At 44.5% G+C, this 14,466-nt stretch overlaps 1 protein-coding gene across 1 annotated transcript in view; it reads right to left on the reverse strand.

Annotated features, from left to right (window-relative positions):
- Positions 1-557: 557 nt before the first annotated feature.
- Positions 558-14,466, reverse strand: part of CCBE1 (collagen and calcium binding EGF domains 1) — a 59,674-nt gene continuing 45,765 nt past the window's right edge. The window contains exons 7-11 of the mRNA XM_025198480.1: positions 12,959-13,098; positions 12,811-12,846; positions 4,931-4,966; positions 3,959-4,111; positions 558-3,233 (exon numbers count right to left, since the gene is read on the reverse strand). Of these exons, the coding sequence (XP_025054265.1) occupies positions 3,060-3,233; positions 3,959-4,111; positions 4,931-4,966; positions 12,811-12,846; positions 12,959-13,098 (539 nt within the window). The 3' untranslated portion in view covers positions 558-3,059. The remainder of the gene's footprint in view (positions 3,234-3,958; positions 4,112-4,930; positions 4,967-12,810; positions 12,847-12,958; positions 13,099-14,466) is intronic.

The following is a 14,466-nucleotide window of genomic DNA, read 5'->3' on the forward strand; positions in this document are numbered from 1 at the left end:
TCATGTAGATAAAGCCTTAAAAACTCACCAAGCATTAAGGACATAAGTAATAGGGTTGGGCGAAATTTGACATCCAAACTTTTTCAGTGGAAAACTGGGTTTCTGAGTGAAGTATTTTTTGAGATAATACTTTCTGTGGAATATTTGAACCTTTTCCTCAATAAAAAAGAACCTGCCAAAGCCAATAAGTTGTTCGTTTTGCCTGGGAAATTTCCCATGATGCACCACACCTATGGGATTGTCATGGCACACTGTAGCATCTCAGCAAGAAGAGGGAGCCTGATGCATTATACACCATGTAGCCTGATTAGGGAATAGAGCCTATAGAGGCAAAAAGGGAAAAGTCAGACAAGAAAAGGTGCTCACACTGTAGCTTCCTGAGGTAGTCTGGAGGCTAAATTGAAATTTTCAGCCAAAACCTTTCCACCAAAAATTTTCTGATGGATTGAATGATGGATTGCCCGCTTACTATCACTCTGCATAGACCAAGCCAGAAAATGAACAGAGTGGGTGTCAGAAATGCACTGAGGGCACTCTGGGCACCATGCCATCAAGATCTCAGACTGGCTTACTGGTGAGGACACAGTACCTCTCTAGATGCAGCTATGTTACATTTTGATGCATTTGGCTTGTTTGGAGCAGGAACGAGTGGACAGAAAGTCGTTTAATGGTGTCATTCTGTACCATGGATGAAGGCAGCCTAGATATGCCCCAAATCTCTATTTTGATATGAATAGGCCACTTTACTGTATAGGTATAGCTTGGTTATATGTGGAACAACAGAGTAGGTGGAGATGCCTGCATCAGGTGGGTGATGTTCCAGTGCCACTCCCAAGCATTTTGTTTTTACCACATTAAATCAGGAAAATTTCAACAACAAAAAAGAGTTTTTAAAAAACAGCAACAACTACCAGCGTAAGAAAAATATCTTTGTTATTAAGAATACTTCATATAATCACAATCATTTTATACATAATCTAGTATTTCATATACTTATTATAAATAAAGAGAGCAGTATAATTATCAAAATGTATAACAAAACTTGTGTGCCTGTTGGCAAATGAAAAACAAATTCACAGACCCAGTCCTCATCTTACATTGATACCGACTGGATTCTAACATGTTATTTATGAAATACAACTGGACAGTGACTTGTTAGAAACCCTTACCTGCAATACCAATGACTTCTGCGTGGATTAATCTAAGGCCACTTAATCTTAATTTTTCCCCCTATTTTTCAGAATAACCCCAGTTACAAGGACAGCTTTCAGGTGACTATGTTTTACTTCAGTATTTCAAATTTATGAGAATAGCTTGTATAGGGAAAACTCCACCAGCTTTGTTGATTTTCTTAGAAATAAACACAAACCCACAAGTATTACGATTTTCTCCACCACTACACAATTTTGCAGATGTTTCCATTAAATACCTTTTATATCCCACATTAATAAAATAATGAACTCTTTATCATCATTCTGTTTATAACTCAACATTTTAACTTATTTCTTTCTAATAAAATTATACATAGTATTTAATTATACAAAACAAAGCTGTCATGTGCAGGAGACTAAATAATGATACTAGATGTAAGAGCAGCTGTTTGTATGTTCATATGTTGGATTCTTGCTTCTTGTAATTTTAAGAGCCATAACGAAAAATTATTTACAGCCAAAGAACCCCTTTCCCCAGTGACCCAGCTGGAATCTGGAAGCTATACTTCTGCATTTATACAAAGTTTCAGGTTAGTTGAAGAAAAGAACATGGCTTACCTTCCTATCTGAGGATTTGTGCCTATATAACTATCCTAAATGAAGTGATTTCTGATATAGCTCAGTTATTGTGAAAATTACTATAAGGTCAATTGAAAACATAACAAGAATGGTCCATACAAACCTTATCTGTACTATAAACATGCCCACATTTAGATCACCTAAGGCAGGTCTGCACAGAAGGGGGTTCCCTGCCATGTGGAAATAGGAGACCTGCTTCAGCTGCACCAGGCCCAGTCCCTGGGATCCAACTAAGGGCACTTTGTGTGTGTGAGGACCATGTGGAGGCAGGGACACAGAAGGACAGGACTAAGGGGAATAGCTACTCCCCTTAATCCCTATGCCATGCTTGTTCCATAGAGGGACAAAGCCCTTTAGACCCCACACCCTCCAGCACTAGAATGACATGATGGAAATACTACAGCTGTTTCAGGAATGGATTTCATCATGGGGGTAACTTTAAGCACATAATCAATCCCAACTGTCTTTAGTGGAACTACTCATGGTCTTACTGTCAGGCATGCGCCTCAGCACCATCTCGATTCAGGGTGAGAGTTCCCTTCCATTAGGTGTGTCTATGCAACAAGGCAATTTGTCCCTTTGAGTTCTCTGGTCAACCCAAACTGAGGAAGCTTCTCATGCATTATTTGATACACCTGAAAAAGCAAAGCCTAAGACTAAAAATCAGTGTCCAATTTCAGATCACATTTGCAGGGGGAGGGAATCTTGAATGATTCCCCATCATTAGTCTGTATTTAAAAAAACAATCAACCTGATCCAGCAGGTTGTGTTAAACGTGTACCTATGTGTACATTTAGAGTCTATGAATATGACATGCATATGCAGTTCCTACAAGAAATTAGCTAACTAGGCCACATACACTGCTGGTGCTTTAGGTTACTTGCATTTTGTTGTCCATTTGTCCCTTGCACGCACTTTTTTTCTTACAAAACACTACCTCTCCAACCCTTGGTTGTCAGAATTACTGGAATCAGCAACTCAGGAGAGAAAGATTTTGAGAACATTGAAGGTCTCTGAGCCACAGTATAAGAACCACTGTAATTAGTCTAATCTGCATCAATCACACAGTTCCTTTTAATGTGCGGCACACATTTAAGTTCAAGAGAACAAACATTGCCTGAAACATACAGGTGGCAAGTAACTGGAACGCGGTTAGAGGAACTGAAATGTCCTCCAAAGAAAATATACACAAGAGTTCCAGATTTCATGAACTTCAGGAAGCTTTTCTGAGTATGCTGGCTCCCCTGCTGACATCATGCCGAGTCAGCATTAGAGCCTAATCTGCACCATTTGTATGACAAGGACAGTGCTATAGGTGCAGACATTATAGCATTTGTTCTCTTGCAAAGAAAGCATGAAAGTGATTAAAAAACTAAACAGAGATTTTGGGAAAGACTTGTTTGTTTCACTGCTCAAGTTTGCTCCTGGAGGAGTGTTCAATACCTGAAAATAAAATGGAGAATAAAAGGTTTTCAGATGCATTTTTTACAGGGAATTTAACATTAAACGTGCTGTAAAACAGGAACCATGCAAAATACGACATTGAAGGAAAATGTGCTTACTACACTGAAAAATTGTTCACGTGGTATTTAGACTAAAATGGTGGCAAAGACACCCTCAGCTTCAGCAATTTGAAACAGATACTGTATACGAGTGGAGTGCAATCTATTCTGTGACGCCAACTTTTCAGTGTAGAGAGATGTAAGGAATGAATGCCTTTTCAATACTTCATTCCCACTTGCAAACATGATTCCCTCTCTGCTTAGAAGGCAGGGGGGTGCCATACACGGGGGGAGGGAAGGTTGTCCTTTGTACTCCTTTGACCCTGCCCAGCACCAATGAAAGTGGGATCAGAATCAGACCGCTTATGTCAAGCAGTGATTGATTTTGTTTATAACAAGCTAAGCTATCTCAGTGATGCCTGCTCTTCCTCTCCAGCTCTTCTTGCTCTTGTGTCTTCTCTTGTATCTCTCCTGTTCTGATGTTTAAAAAAAAAACCTGGACAGTAATGTAATGATTTATATCATCAGTGCATTTTTTCTGTACAGCTCTACACAGTTTTCTTGGGCACGTTTAACCAAGCCTGGCTAATGATGGGCTGCTTTCTCTGTCCTGGGGTCCCTGGGTGCAGTCCTTTGTCTGTAGTCTTCTCCAGAGCCCAAATCTACCGTGTCGTGATAGTTCATGAATTCCTGAGGTAAGGGAAATTCCTCCGTTGATGAGTGAGTCCTGTGTCCAAACCCTCTTTCCTGCAGCTCAGCAATGTCATTTCTGATGTCTGCCATCATCAGCAGCAGGAAGTCAAATGAGCCTGGAGGGCCCTGCAAATATGTTGTACAGTCATTATTCATACTCATTACTTAGCACTCATCTGGTGCTTCACGCTTTCCATGCACCAAACACACACTGATATAATTATCCTCCCCGGGGGGTAATTCAGGCATTGGTTGCCTACTACTGTCTGCTTGAAATAAATTGTCTCCCCTTAAATAAGCCTTGGATTACCTCAGAAAACAAACTTAAAATAATAGAATTAAGCCTTGCCTAGATGAACTGTACAAGGTCTAAACCCCACCGCAGTCCCCGTGACTTGAAAACCACACTTTTAAAGACATGAAGGTACATGACTACAAGTGGAAGTACTGGCCTGCTACACCAAGACTGATTTTCACCCTGACAAACAAAAGTGGGTTTCACCACTCCCCATCTCCATCTTTTCCTCTTCTAATTTTTATTCATTAACCGTACCAAGCACCAGGTAATACCCTTTCACTGGCCTAATGTGTCTCTCCCCTTAAGGAAACCATTTGCTGGCATTGTCCCAGTTAGGTTTGTTACTGCCATTTACTATAATTTAGCTAATTAGTCCCATTGGAAAGCCAATGAACTAGAAAATCATGCAGGTTTTGCTTTCAATGTGTCCAGTGAATGGAGAAGAGAGTGAGTGGATCGACAAGTGTTCTGTTAATGGAAATAATGAAGTTATTTTCTGTGTAATAAACCTTTTGACAAGTACAAGCTCCTCTTTACAGTACAAAGAGTTGCTTTTCCCATTGCTATCCGACTGTGACACTATTCCCAGTCCCTTCTCTACAGTGGAAATGCCAGGTGGGTACATTATGGCTAGAAGTGACACTTACAGGTGTCCCTTTTGGTCCTGGTGCTCCTCTCTCCCCCTGTAATAAAAACCAGCTTCATGAATGCATTGCAATTAAAGCCAACAGAAAATTATACTGCTTTGCCATTATTCGCATACCACCCCTGCTGGCTTCATCCAATAAAGCAAGTAAGTTAAGGAGAGCTAGTATGATAGCTGCCACCTCATCTGACACTCTGGGATCTCCACAAGCAGATGTAGGTTGAGCTGAAGAGCAAAAGCTTCCTAGCTGGGGCCGTGCAGCTCTCACTCTCTGTGTATGTAGCACTGAACAGGGTCCATAACACAAACTTGCCAGTGTATTAAGCAGACGTTGCAGGCTCATGGGTCAGGAAGAAAGTCTGCCCAATGTATACCATGAAGGAATTAGCAGCTGGATCTGACAGCTTTGTTTTGTGTGGAAACTTCAGCCAGGTTTCCTTATCAGAAACTGGTCTTCATGACTGTCCCAGCTCTTGCTTTCTTTCACATTCAGCTCTGAAGCATGATCAAAGGAAGCATTATAGTCCTGAAATTCCTAGAAGTGATCACCTTTTGGCAGACACTGGTTTTAGGAATGTATGCCATGGTCATACCCTCTCTTGGTCTTGCCCAACTCCACAACCCTTAGTTCAGTGCAGAATTTTGCTCAGATTTTTTCACATTAGACACCAGTCTCTCTGTACAGGCACTGAGGACAATCAGCAAGTGTAAGAATTGCTGCCTTCTGTTTCCATGCTTTCCATAGCCACATTCAGCAACTGGTAAATTAGAGGATTACTGATGTAGCCCCAAGGCAAAACTTTTAAGCCTTGTCTGGCAAAAATAAAAGTCTCTCCCTCTCTCTCTCTCACACACACACACATGCGTGCACACAAATAATCAGTTTTTTTAAATGCTTGTAGGATTAACTCTCCAATAGCTTGAAGATGTAAAATAAATGTATAACAATTTCCAATCAAAACCACTGCTAGTTGTATAACAAAGCCCAACATAAAATACGCACCCAAGCCAAGAGTACAGGCCACAGAGCTTTTTCTCCACTCAGCACAGCTCTGTAATAGTTGTCTGGCTGAAGAGCTGATGCATTGGGTAAGCAGCCAGCTACAAGATTTAGTTTCTATTATCATTTGTTAGATATAAGACTAAAGTACATTTTTTCCTGCAACAATTGAGATCAACAAGAAACATCCAGTTTCCTGGGCTCTGAACATGCAAGGAAATAAGGCTGAAATATCAAAACAAAAAGCCCCAGCAAATGAAATCAGAAGGATACAGTCATGCAGAGAACAGGTTGCAGAAGAAAGCAGCAGCTCCTGTTGACAACGCTCAGAGTTAGAAGACCTGGATCTATCATGTGGTGCAGACAGGGATAGCACAAGAAGGAGCACAGACATGAGAAATCTGTAAGCAGAGTTAAGTACATTTCATATGTGTGATAATAGAAGTGGGAGAGACATAAGGCATTTTCAACTGGGGTTGCAGAAGAGAAGTTTCATAAGCAGAGCATACAAAGACAACTGTCTTAGTACTTCAAAGGAGCTGTGATTGGCCTTTGTTTATCTTTCCTAAAATATGTTGCTATTTATGGCACAGAGATAGATATTTAGACATGTATTGATATGCACTCATACATTAAGGTGACCCTCCCATTAAAAATAATTACATTTAGGACTACTTCTATGTTCTACCAGATAAAAAATATGGGTGTAGGAAACTTCATTTTAACTATACCTTTTTCTATTCCGCCTTGAACATGCACTTTGTGGCCATATGCTACAACATTTGTGTCATAAGCTAGCTGCTTTCTTTAGATACACAAACTTTGCACCAATAAATGGCTTAAAGCTGTGGGACATATATAAGCTAAAGGAGTTCCATGGCTTTTCACTGAATTAAACTGATTCACATCACCTGAAGCTATCTATGGCCTACTATTACTGAGGCCTCAGGGCAAATTTTTAAAAACCACCCACATGATTAGAAGCTTGAGTCCCAAGAAGCTTAGCTGTTTAGGTATCCCTTTGTATTGAAAGTCAGTGGACTTGGGTAATTAGGTACCTAATAGGGTGCTGTTACAGGTTACCTTTAAGCCATTCTAAATCTGTGGAATATTATGCCCTCTTAAATTTAGAACAGTTTCAGGAGCAATCCCAGGCTAAGGTTTAATGCCATTTAGATCTGACAAATGTGACTTGCCACAAGAGGGCCTGGAGAACAGGGGTATGGACAGAAACCAGGACTCTATCCCTCCTCTCTTGGGGGACAAGGGGGTGGGAGGGTGCCATGTAGTTTAGAGGCAGAAAAGCCAGCATGGGGTCTGGAGCTTCCCTCCCTCCACAGCAGCAAAAGCTAAGCTGAAGCTGCAGTGGGAGGGGAGAAATCTTGAAAAGCTGCTTGAAGTGAAGTGGAGGGGAGGGGGGAAGAAGTAAAGAGATAGGAGTGAAAAAAAGAATAATAATTAAAAAAAAAAAAAGGACCAAAATCGCACATGAGTCTCACTAGACTGGGACTGGGTTGGGGGAGAGGGGGCAGGGGGAGTGTTGTGTTACAGGGGTGACAGAGGTTGTGGTAGCTGGGATGAGGGAGATGTCCTGGCTGGGGAAGCGGTGGGGAGGAGGCCTCCTCTAAGGAATCCTGCTGAGCCAGTCGCTCTCCTGAGCTCACCTGGGCACAAGACCGCCCAGGCTGCGCTCCTGTTCCAGACAGTGGAAAAATTCAATTCACCCACTGCAGGGAATACATGCAATTAATTGAATTTCTTCTGTGCCGCCTGGCCACAGGTTCCTTGAAACCTAGCAACTTCTGCTAGCTCATGCTGCTTGGCAAGGGGGGGGGGGGTCTTGCCTGCCTCCCCCTTCCCCCACAAGTCCCAGTGGTCCCATCTTGGGCCCAGGTGGTATGGGCTTGTCAGTGGCAGGGGAAGGAAGGCAGAGCCAGGGCACAGGGCTAAGAACCAGCATGCTCACTGCATGGCACACAGCATACACCAGGGCTCCATACACTTGCTAGGAACTAACCCCTGGTGACTCTGCTCCCAGGTTGAAACCACCAGGCAGCTAGAGCATGGAGCCTGGGGAGCATACTTCCACAGGCTCCATGCTCTCACTTCCTGGTGGCACCATGCTGGTAGTGGAGCACTGGGGGTTAATATGCCATTGAAAATAAAAAAATTGAACTGAAAAAACTTAATTTTCCACACAGCACTAAAATGTGGAACATCATTAGGGAACATCACAGTGATTCAAGTTGTGTTTCAGGTTTGATAGTGATTGCAACAAAGACCTGATGAAGTATTTGATTCTAGTATTCTACTGTCACCCTGCTTAGAACTGAGTGAAAAATGTGCAGCAAATAATTTTATTTAACAAATGCAGCCTCTTTATCTGAGCAAAGCACTAGTTCTTGCATACAAACACATACATTAATCCAATTTATTTTGCCAATAGCTTTTTGCACTTTGGTAGGGTTATGCAACTCACCTGCATGTTCAGACTATGGCTGCTTGTACACATGTTGATAGTATGATGTACACCTGATAAAAATTTCCCTTTGTGTGGCTTAATGGCATCACATATTATATGTATGTGAGTTTTGGGGGTTTGAAATGAGTTTGCATTGTTGCAAACTAAACTACATCCCAATATAGCTTAGTTTGCAACATTACAACTTGGAAAATTGCAGCCATTAGTCAGCTCAACCTCCAGCTGCGGGAGAGGCAGGCAGGCTCCACAGAAAAAGAAGGATCAGGCCCTTCGCTGTTTCTCCCTTTGGCAGGCTCCTGCAGCTGGCAGGATGTCTGGGGCCACCCAGGAATGGGCTGGTTTGCCCCTGGGGCAGTATGGGGAGGGGGCAAGAGTGCGGCTGGGTGTGCTGCAGGCTGGAGAAGGTGACAGGTACAGCGCATGGGGAGCAGGGCCACTCAGGCAGGCTCCTAGCTTCTCCAAGCCCACTTAGGCTTCCAGCACCCCACGCACCACCCCTGCTGCCTCCTCCAGCTGCCAGCACACCCAGCTGCCCTCCTGCTGCCTCCCCACGCTGCCTCAGGGGCAAGTTAGCCCATTCCTGGGTGCCCCCGGTGTCCTGCCGGCCATGGGAGCCTGCTGAAGACATAAGTGGTGATGGGGCCCGATCCTTTTTTCCTGTGAAGTCTGCCTGCCTCTCCCGCAGCTGCAGGGTGAGCTGACCAATTAATGGCACAGATTAATGGCCCCCCGGCGGTGGGAGAGGTGGGCAGGCTCCGCTGAAGAAAAAGGATCAGGTCCCTCACCACTTCTGCCTTCAGTAGGTGCCTGGCAAGCTGCCAGGACAATAAGATATAGGCAATGACAGAAAAATAAAACACACTTTTTCAATTGAAAAATTAATCATTTCAATTTAGGGGGCATAGAATGCAGCCTAATGACTAAAAACCCCATCATGCGCACAAGCGCCCTGCATGTTCACATCATCTTTAGACTATGTATAATCAACCCACCCCATAGGGCAGGACTGTTCAATTGGCATCCCACAAGATGCACGTTAACTGCTAATTCACTGCATGCAGCCTGCAGGTTGCCAGTTGGCCAGCCCTGACCTATGGGATGGATCGATTATTATACAGTCTAAAGAATATTGGTGTTTGGTACTTGAGATTGGTCAGCAAATATCCACCATAATTTCTCCCCTGAATGGAAGAGCAGGTCAATTCTTCTGAGACAAACAGGGTGCATCTACATGTGCAATTAATGTTCACAAACAAACTCCGAAATTTATTGCTCCAGAGTTTTTTGCTCCTGGATACACCATTTGAATGTGCGCCCAGAAGCAAAAAACTCTGGAGCCTATTGTTCTGGATTGTATTTGCGTGCAGCACATGGAGCCCAGTTGGAGCAGCTTACTGTGATACCAATTTTGCAATTTGGTATCACAAATTTCACTGCCTGTTATGGTAGTGAAATGGACTGCAGAAACATTCAGGAAAAGGGAACCTGAAAAGACAATAGTGTGGTCAAAATACATTTATTTGTTGGATTATTTCCCCAGTTCTGTCCTTATGACAACATTGTATTTTTAAGCTAAGAAATGTATGCTCTAATTATTGCATGTTCATACCAGTGATGATGGATAAATAGAAACGCATGTATGCAGCAGTTATTTTACTAAAAATTAACCCTGCTGAAATAACGTATTACTTTACACCTGCTGGGGGAAACACTGAGTAAAATGCACAGGCTGAGGTGTTGCAGCTATGATGCCCTTTGTGCACAGACAGTGACTTTTCTGTTATGTGACCCAGATATCTTGATCCATGATGGAGAGGGAGTGAGGGGCAGGGGACTCTCCAGAAAAACACCAGAGAAAGTGCTAGTGAGAAATGGAAATATAAAATGTTGTGCGAATTTCAAGATTGGTTTTGAAAAGTACTCGGTATTGGTATATTTTTCTGCCAACAAAAGCCAGGTGTAAAATTCCATTGCCTCCAATAGAAGCAGAAGTGTGCAAATGCTGGTCCTTTTTAACCCTCTCTCTTACAATAGTGAAGCAAATCATATAACAGGACAAGCAAGTTGATGACCTAAGGCAGGGGGATCAAATTTATTTGATCCTGCAGACCAGATGAGTGGCATGGGGCTGGTTTGTGGGCTGGATCAGGCCCATAGACTGCTCCCCCATCCACACCTGATCCAGCACAGGCAGTACCCACCCAGGCCACTCCAGAAAGGTTGGGTGGCGCAGCCTGGGACCTGGCCCCAGTAAGCTGCACTGCTGGAGCTGGGTTCTGAGCTATGCCATCCATGCCACCTGCTGAGGTGCAGGCATTGCAACCTGGGGCCTGGCTCTGGTAGGTGGCGTTGCCTGGGACCAGCCCAAGCAGGCAGTGCAGCACAGGACCCAGCCTCAGCAGGCTGGGTCCTGAGCTGCACTGCTGCTGATCTTTGCTGCTGATCCCTAGCTGCACCTCTCATGCTGCTCACTCAGGCCACTTCATGAGCTGCGCTGCTCCCACTGCTTGCTGAGGCATGGGCAGTACAAGTTGGGATCAGTTTGAGCTAGCAAAGCTGGCAGTGCATGTCTCAGGCACTGCACAAAAAGGCTGGTCTGGTGCAGTAAAAGAGGCAGCATCAGGGGCTGGATTGTAGGGTTCATTGGGCTGGATCTGGCTCACAGGTCATACATTTGACACCCCGACCCAGGATACGGATAGATGTTCATTTGCGCTGGCATAATTTACATACAGTTTGCATCCCGATGTAAATTACACTGAGATCAAGTATGGGCAGATTTGTGCTACCATCTAGAGGAGCAGCTGACAACCCATTTTGGATTTAGCAAATGCCCACTGTAGATTATAATAGGCCTTAAACTGCTTAGGATAGCATAATACAGAGTTACTTTTATTTGCTTGATCATAGTTTGGTTAAGAGAAGAACAGGTATTGGAAATGATCAGGCAAAAGAATGTCATAAGACGTGAACAATTTTAGAAAGCTCCAGGAAGACAGATTGAAAAAAGGTTCCCTCGAGTACATTTAGTGGCTTGGTGATAGACAAGGTTAATTTTAGATAAGATCTAGCTTATATAGAAAATGACAAAGGCTTAATGAATATTAATTAAGGTAGCACTTATTACAAATTCTTTGATTTTTTTTTAACCTTATTAAGTTTTTTGATATTTTAGCCAAGCAATAGAGTATAAAATCTGGGTCTACTTTGGAAGTCTTGCTCTTCAGTCCTGAACTACAATTCTTGCTGAGTTGCCCATTTTCAAGTGTAGTTGCTTGTGCTATGTAGCAATTTTGTTTTTGAAAGCTAGGTAAGAAGGTCCTTTCCCTAAAGAGCTGGCCATCTGTTAGAGTCTTTAAGACTTTGGGGCTTAGAAATTTTAAGATTAAATTGCTTTCAAATATCAATAAGATTGTCATGCCTTGAGATAAATGTGCATTTTATAAAGTTGAATCACTTATGTGATATGGCTTATCTGAACTATTTAGTCATTTATATATTTTCTGTATTTTGTTATTGAATTTGCTATTAAAAACTTAAGTCTTATGAGTGCTTAATTGTGGTGGGCTAGCTCTTTAAACCTTTCTTGGTTCTCATCTGGAAGTCAACACCACCTCAGGACAGAAATAGACAGATGCAACCTAAAATAGCCTAAGTCAGTGGTTTTAAACGCATGGTCTGCAGACCGCTGCGGGTTTGCAGACTATGTCTAAGGGGTATGCAAAAGATGACTATGATCAATCAGAAGTATGTGAATATCCACACTTATAATTCAAAGGGGTCCAAACCTCCATTCAAAATTTCCAGAGGAGTCCACTAATGAAAAAAGCGGTTTAAGTGACACTGAGAAAGGCTTATTCCTGACTCTTAGGGTAATTCTACTAGATTAGGTGAAGTCATACCTAGTGTAATGCCAATTGAAGATCTATCAAGTGAAATGGGAAGGAGCACAGAAGGCATTTCAGAGTACTTCACTTTGTAGAAAGATATTTACTGAGGGATATAGAGAAAGCAAGGGAAGTACTTGCCATATGACAGGAGAAGCATTCTCCAGACTAAAGAAACATAAATACAAGTCCAAAACAGAGAATAAGGGGAACAGGCACGAGTAACAGCTAACAGGTAGGCTTCTGCAGAGCACGTGAAGTGAGAGTATCAAAAGTACAAGGCAAATGTGTGGAACATCTTGAAGGAGTAACTAAAAAGTCTGAAATTCACGTGCAAGCAGACAAATCAGGAGTACAGATTCTGAAAGATTTCATGCCATTCTCAAATCATCAGGAGAAAAAAATTATCACAGCATTCAGAAGAAACTGTCTATAGGACCAGAGAGAGAGAGGAGTAACACTGAATGAGCACATGCACATATTCAGGAAGGGAACAATACTTCTCTGCTCACCTTGCTGCCATCTCTCCCTGGTGCTCCTGGTGGACCCTGCAAGGAACAATATGCACAGGGTTCTAATGAGTTGCATGTGGAAAGGGGAGGGATGGGAGGCAGGAGAAATGGACACTACACATTTTTGTCAGGAAGGTAAAATACTGACCATTGGGCCTCGTCTGCCCTGCTTAATATGTGAAATGTCAGGAGATGGTCCAATGGGGCCCATCGATCCTCGAGGACCTGGTTCCCCTGGTGGTCCGGGTGATCCAGGAAATCCTTGGCTTCCCTTTGGTCCTGGGGCTCCTGTAATCAAAAAAAGACCGAGTGAAGGTTACTACCCAGCTAAACACTTTGAACAGTAATGTGAATGCTGGTCAATTGTCCCCGCTGGCAGAAATGTAAATATGTAAATAGACCTTTGGCTCGCTATGGTTTTTTAGTCTAGGGTGTACGGGCAGGCCTTGCAGGCCGTGAGCCCAGGACCATGTCCGTGAGGCCCAGGTGTTTGGGCCAACCTGTACATACTCTTTACTGGCCCCGATTTGTCACCCTCCCTGGAATAAACGCCTCTTAAAAGTCAAAGTCTTTCTTTCTTTCTTTCTTTCTTCTGTACCACTGCCCCGCGCCTCGACCGCACAGGGCCTGAGCCCCACCTGCCCTCCGCTCGCAAGCTGCAAGCTGCCCTGGAGGGGGCAGACCTCGTGGACGTCTGGCGAGCCCTGCATCCTGATGCGCACCAGTACACCTGGGCCAAGATGGGTGCCGGGGGTCTCACCATGGCTCGCCTCGACCGCCTTTATGTCACCAGGCATCACCTGCCACTCCTGCGCAGCAGCTGCATCGCTCCCTCGGGTCTGTCAGATCATGGCCTAGCCTTCTGTGAGCTGAGCCTGCCGGGGAGAGCCTGTGCACGGGCACCTTATTGGTGTTTCAATGTCAGCCTGCTTCAGGACTCCTATTTCCGGGACTGCTTTGCCCACTTTTGGCGGTGGTGGGAGGCTGCGAGACTGAGCCACTCCTCCTGGAAGTTGTGGTGGGACGTGGGCAAGGTACAGATCCGAGCCTTTTGCCAGCAGTACATCCAGCTGGCCACAAACGAGATGCGCCGACGTATCTGGGAGTTGGAGGAGGACGTGGCGGAGCTCGAGGCTGCTCTGCTGGCTGCTGGCAGTGACGCGGCATTGAGCGAGAGCCTCCGGTTCCGCAGGAAATGCCTGTGCGACTTGGCGGAGAGCGCGGCCCGCGGTGCGAGGATCCGCGCCCGCTGCCAGGAGCTGGTGGAAACTGACACCCCAACCCGCTTCTTTTTCAACCTGGAGCAGCGGAGGGCAGCGAGCAAAGTCTTGGATCATCTCAAGACTCCTGAGGGCCGGGTAATTACAGAGCCGGGTGAAATACGCGAACATGCCGTCGCCTTTTATCGTGACCTGTTTGCAGCCGAGCCGTCGTGCCTTGAGGCCACGCGGGAACTCCACGAGGGCCTACCACGTCTTGATGCCCTGGAGGCCGGTGAGCTTGAGCAGGACTTGTCCCTGGAGGAGCTGGCGGCCGCCACGGCCGGCCTCACCTCTGGCAAAGCCCCGGGGCTCGATGGGTTGCCTGCCAAGTTTTACAAGACCTTCTGGCCTCTCCTCGGCCCCAGCCTCCTGCGCGTTTTCCAGGAGAGCCTCG

The sequence above is a fragment of the Alligator sinensis genome, unplaced genomic scaffold, assembly GCF_000455745.1.
Source record: "Alligator sinensis unplaced genomic scaffold, ASM45574v1 scaffold347_1, whole genome shotgun sequence".
NCBI lineage: Eukaryota > Metazoa > Chordata > Crocodylia > Alligatoridae > Alligator > Alligator sinensis.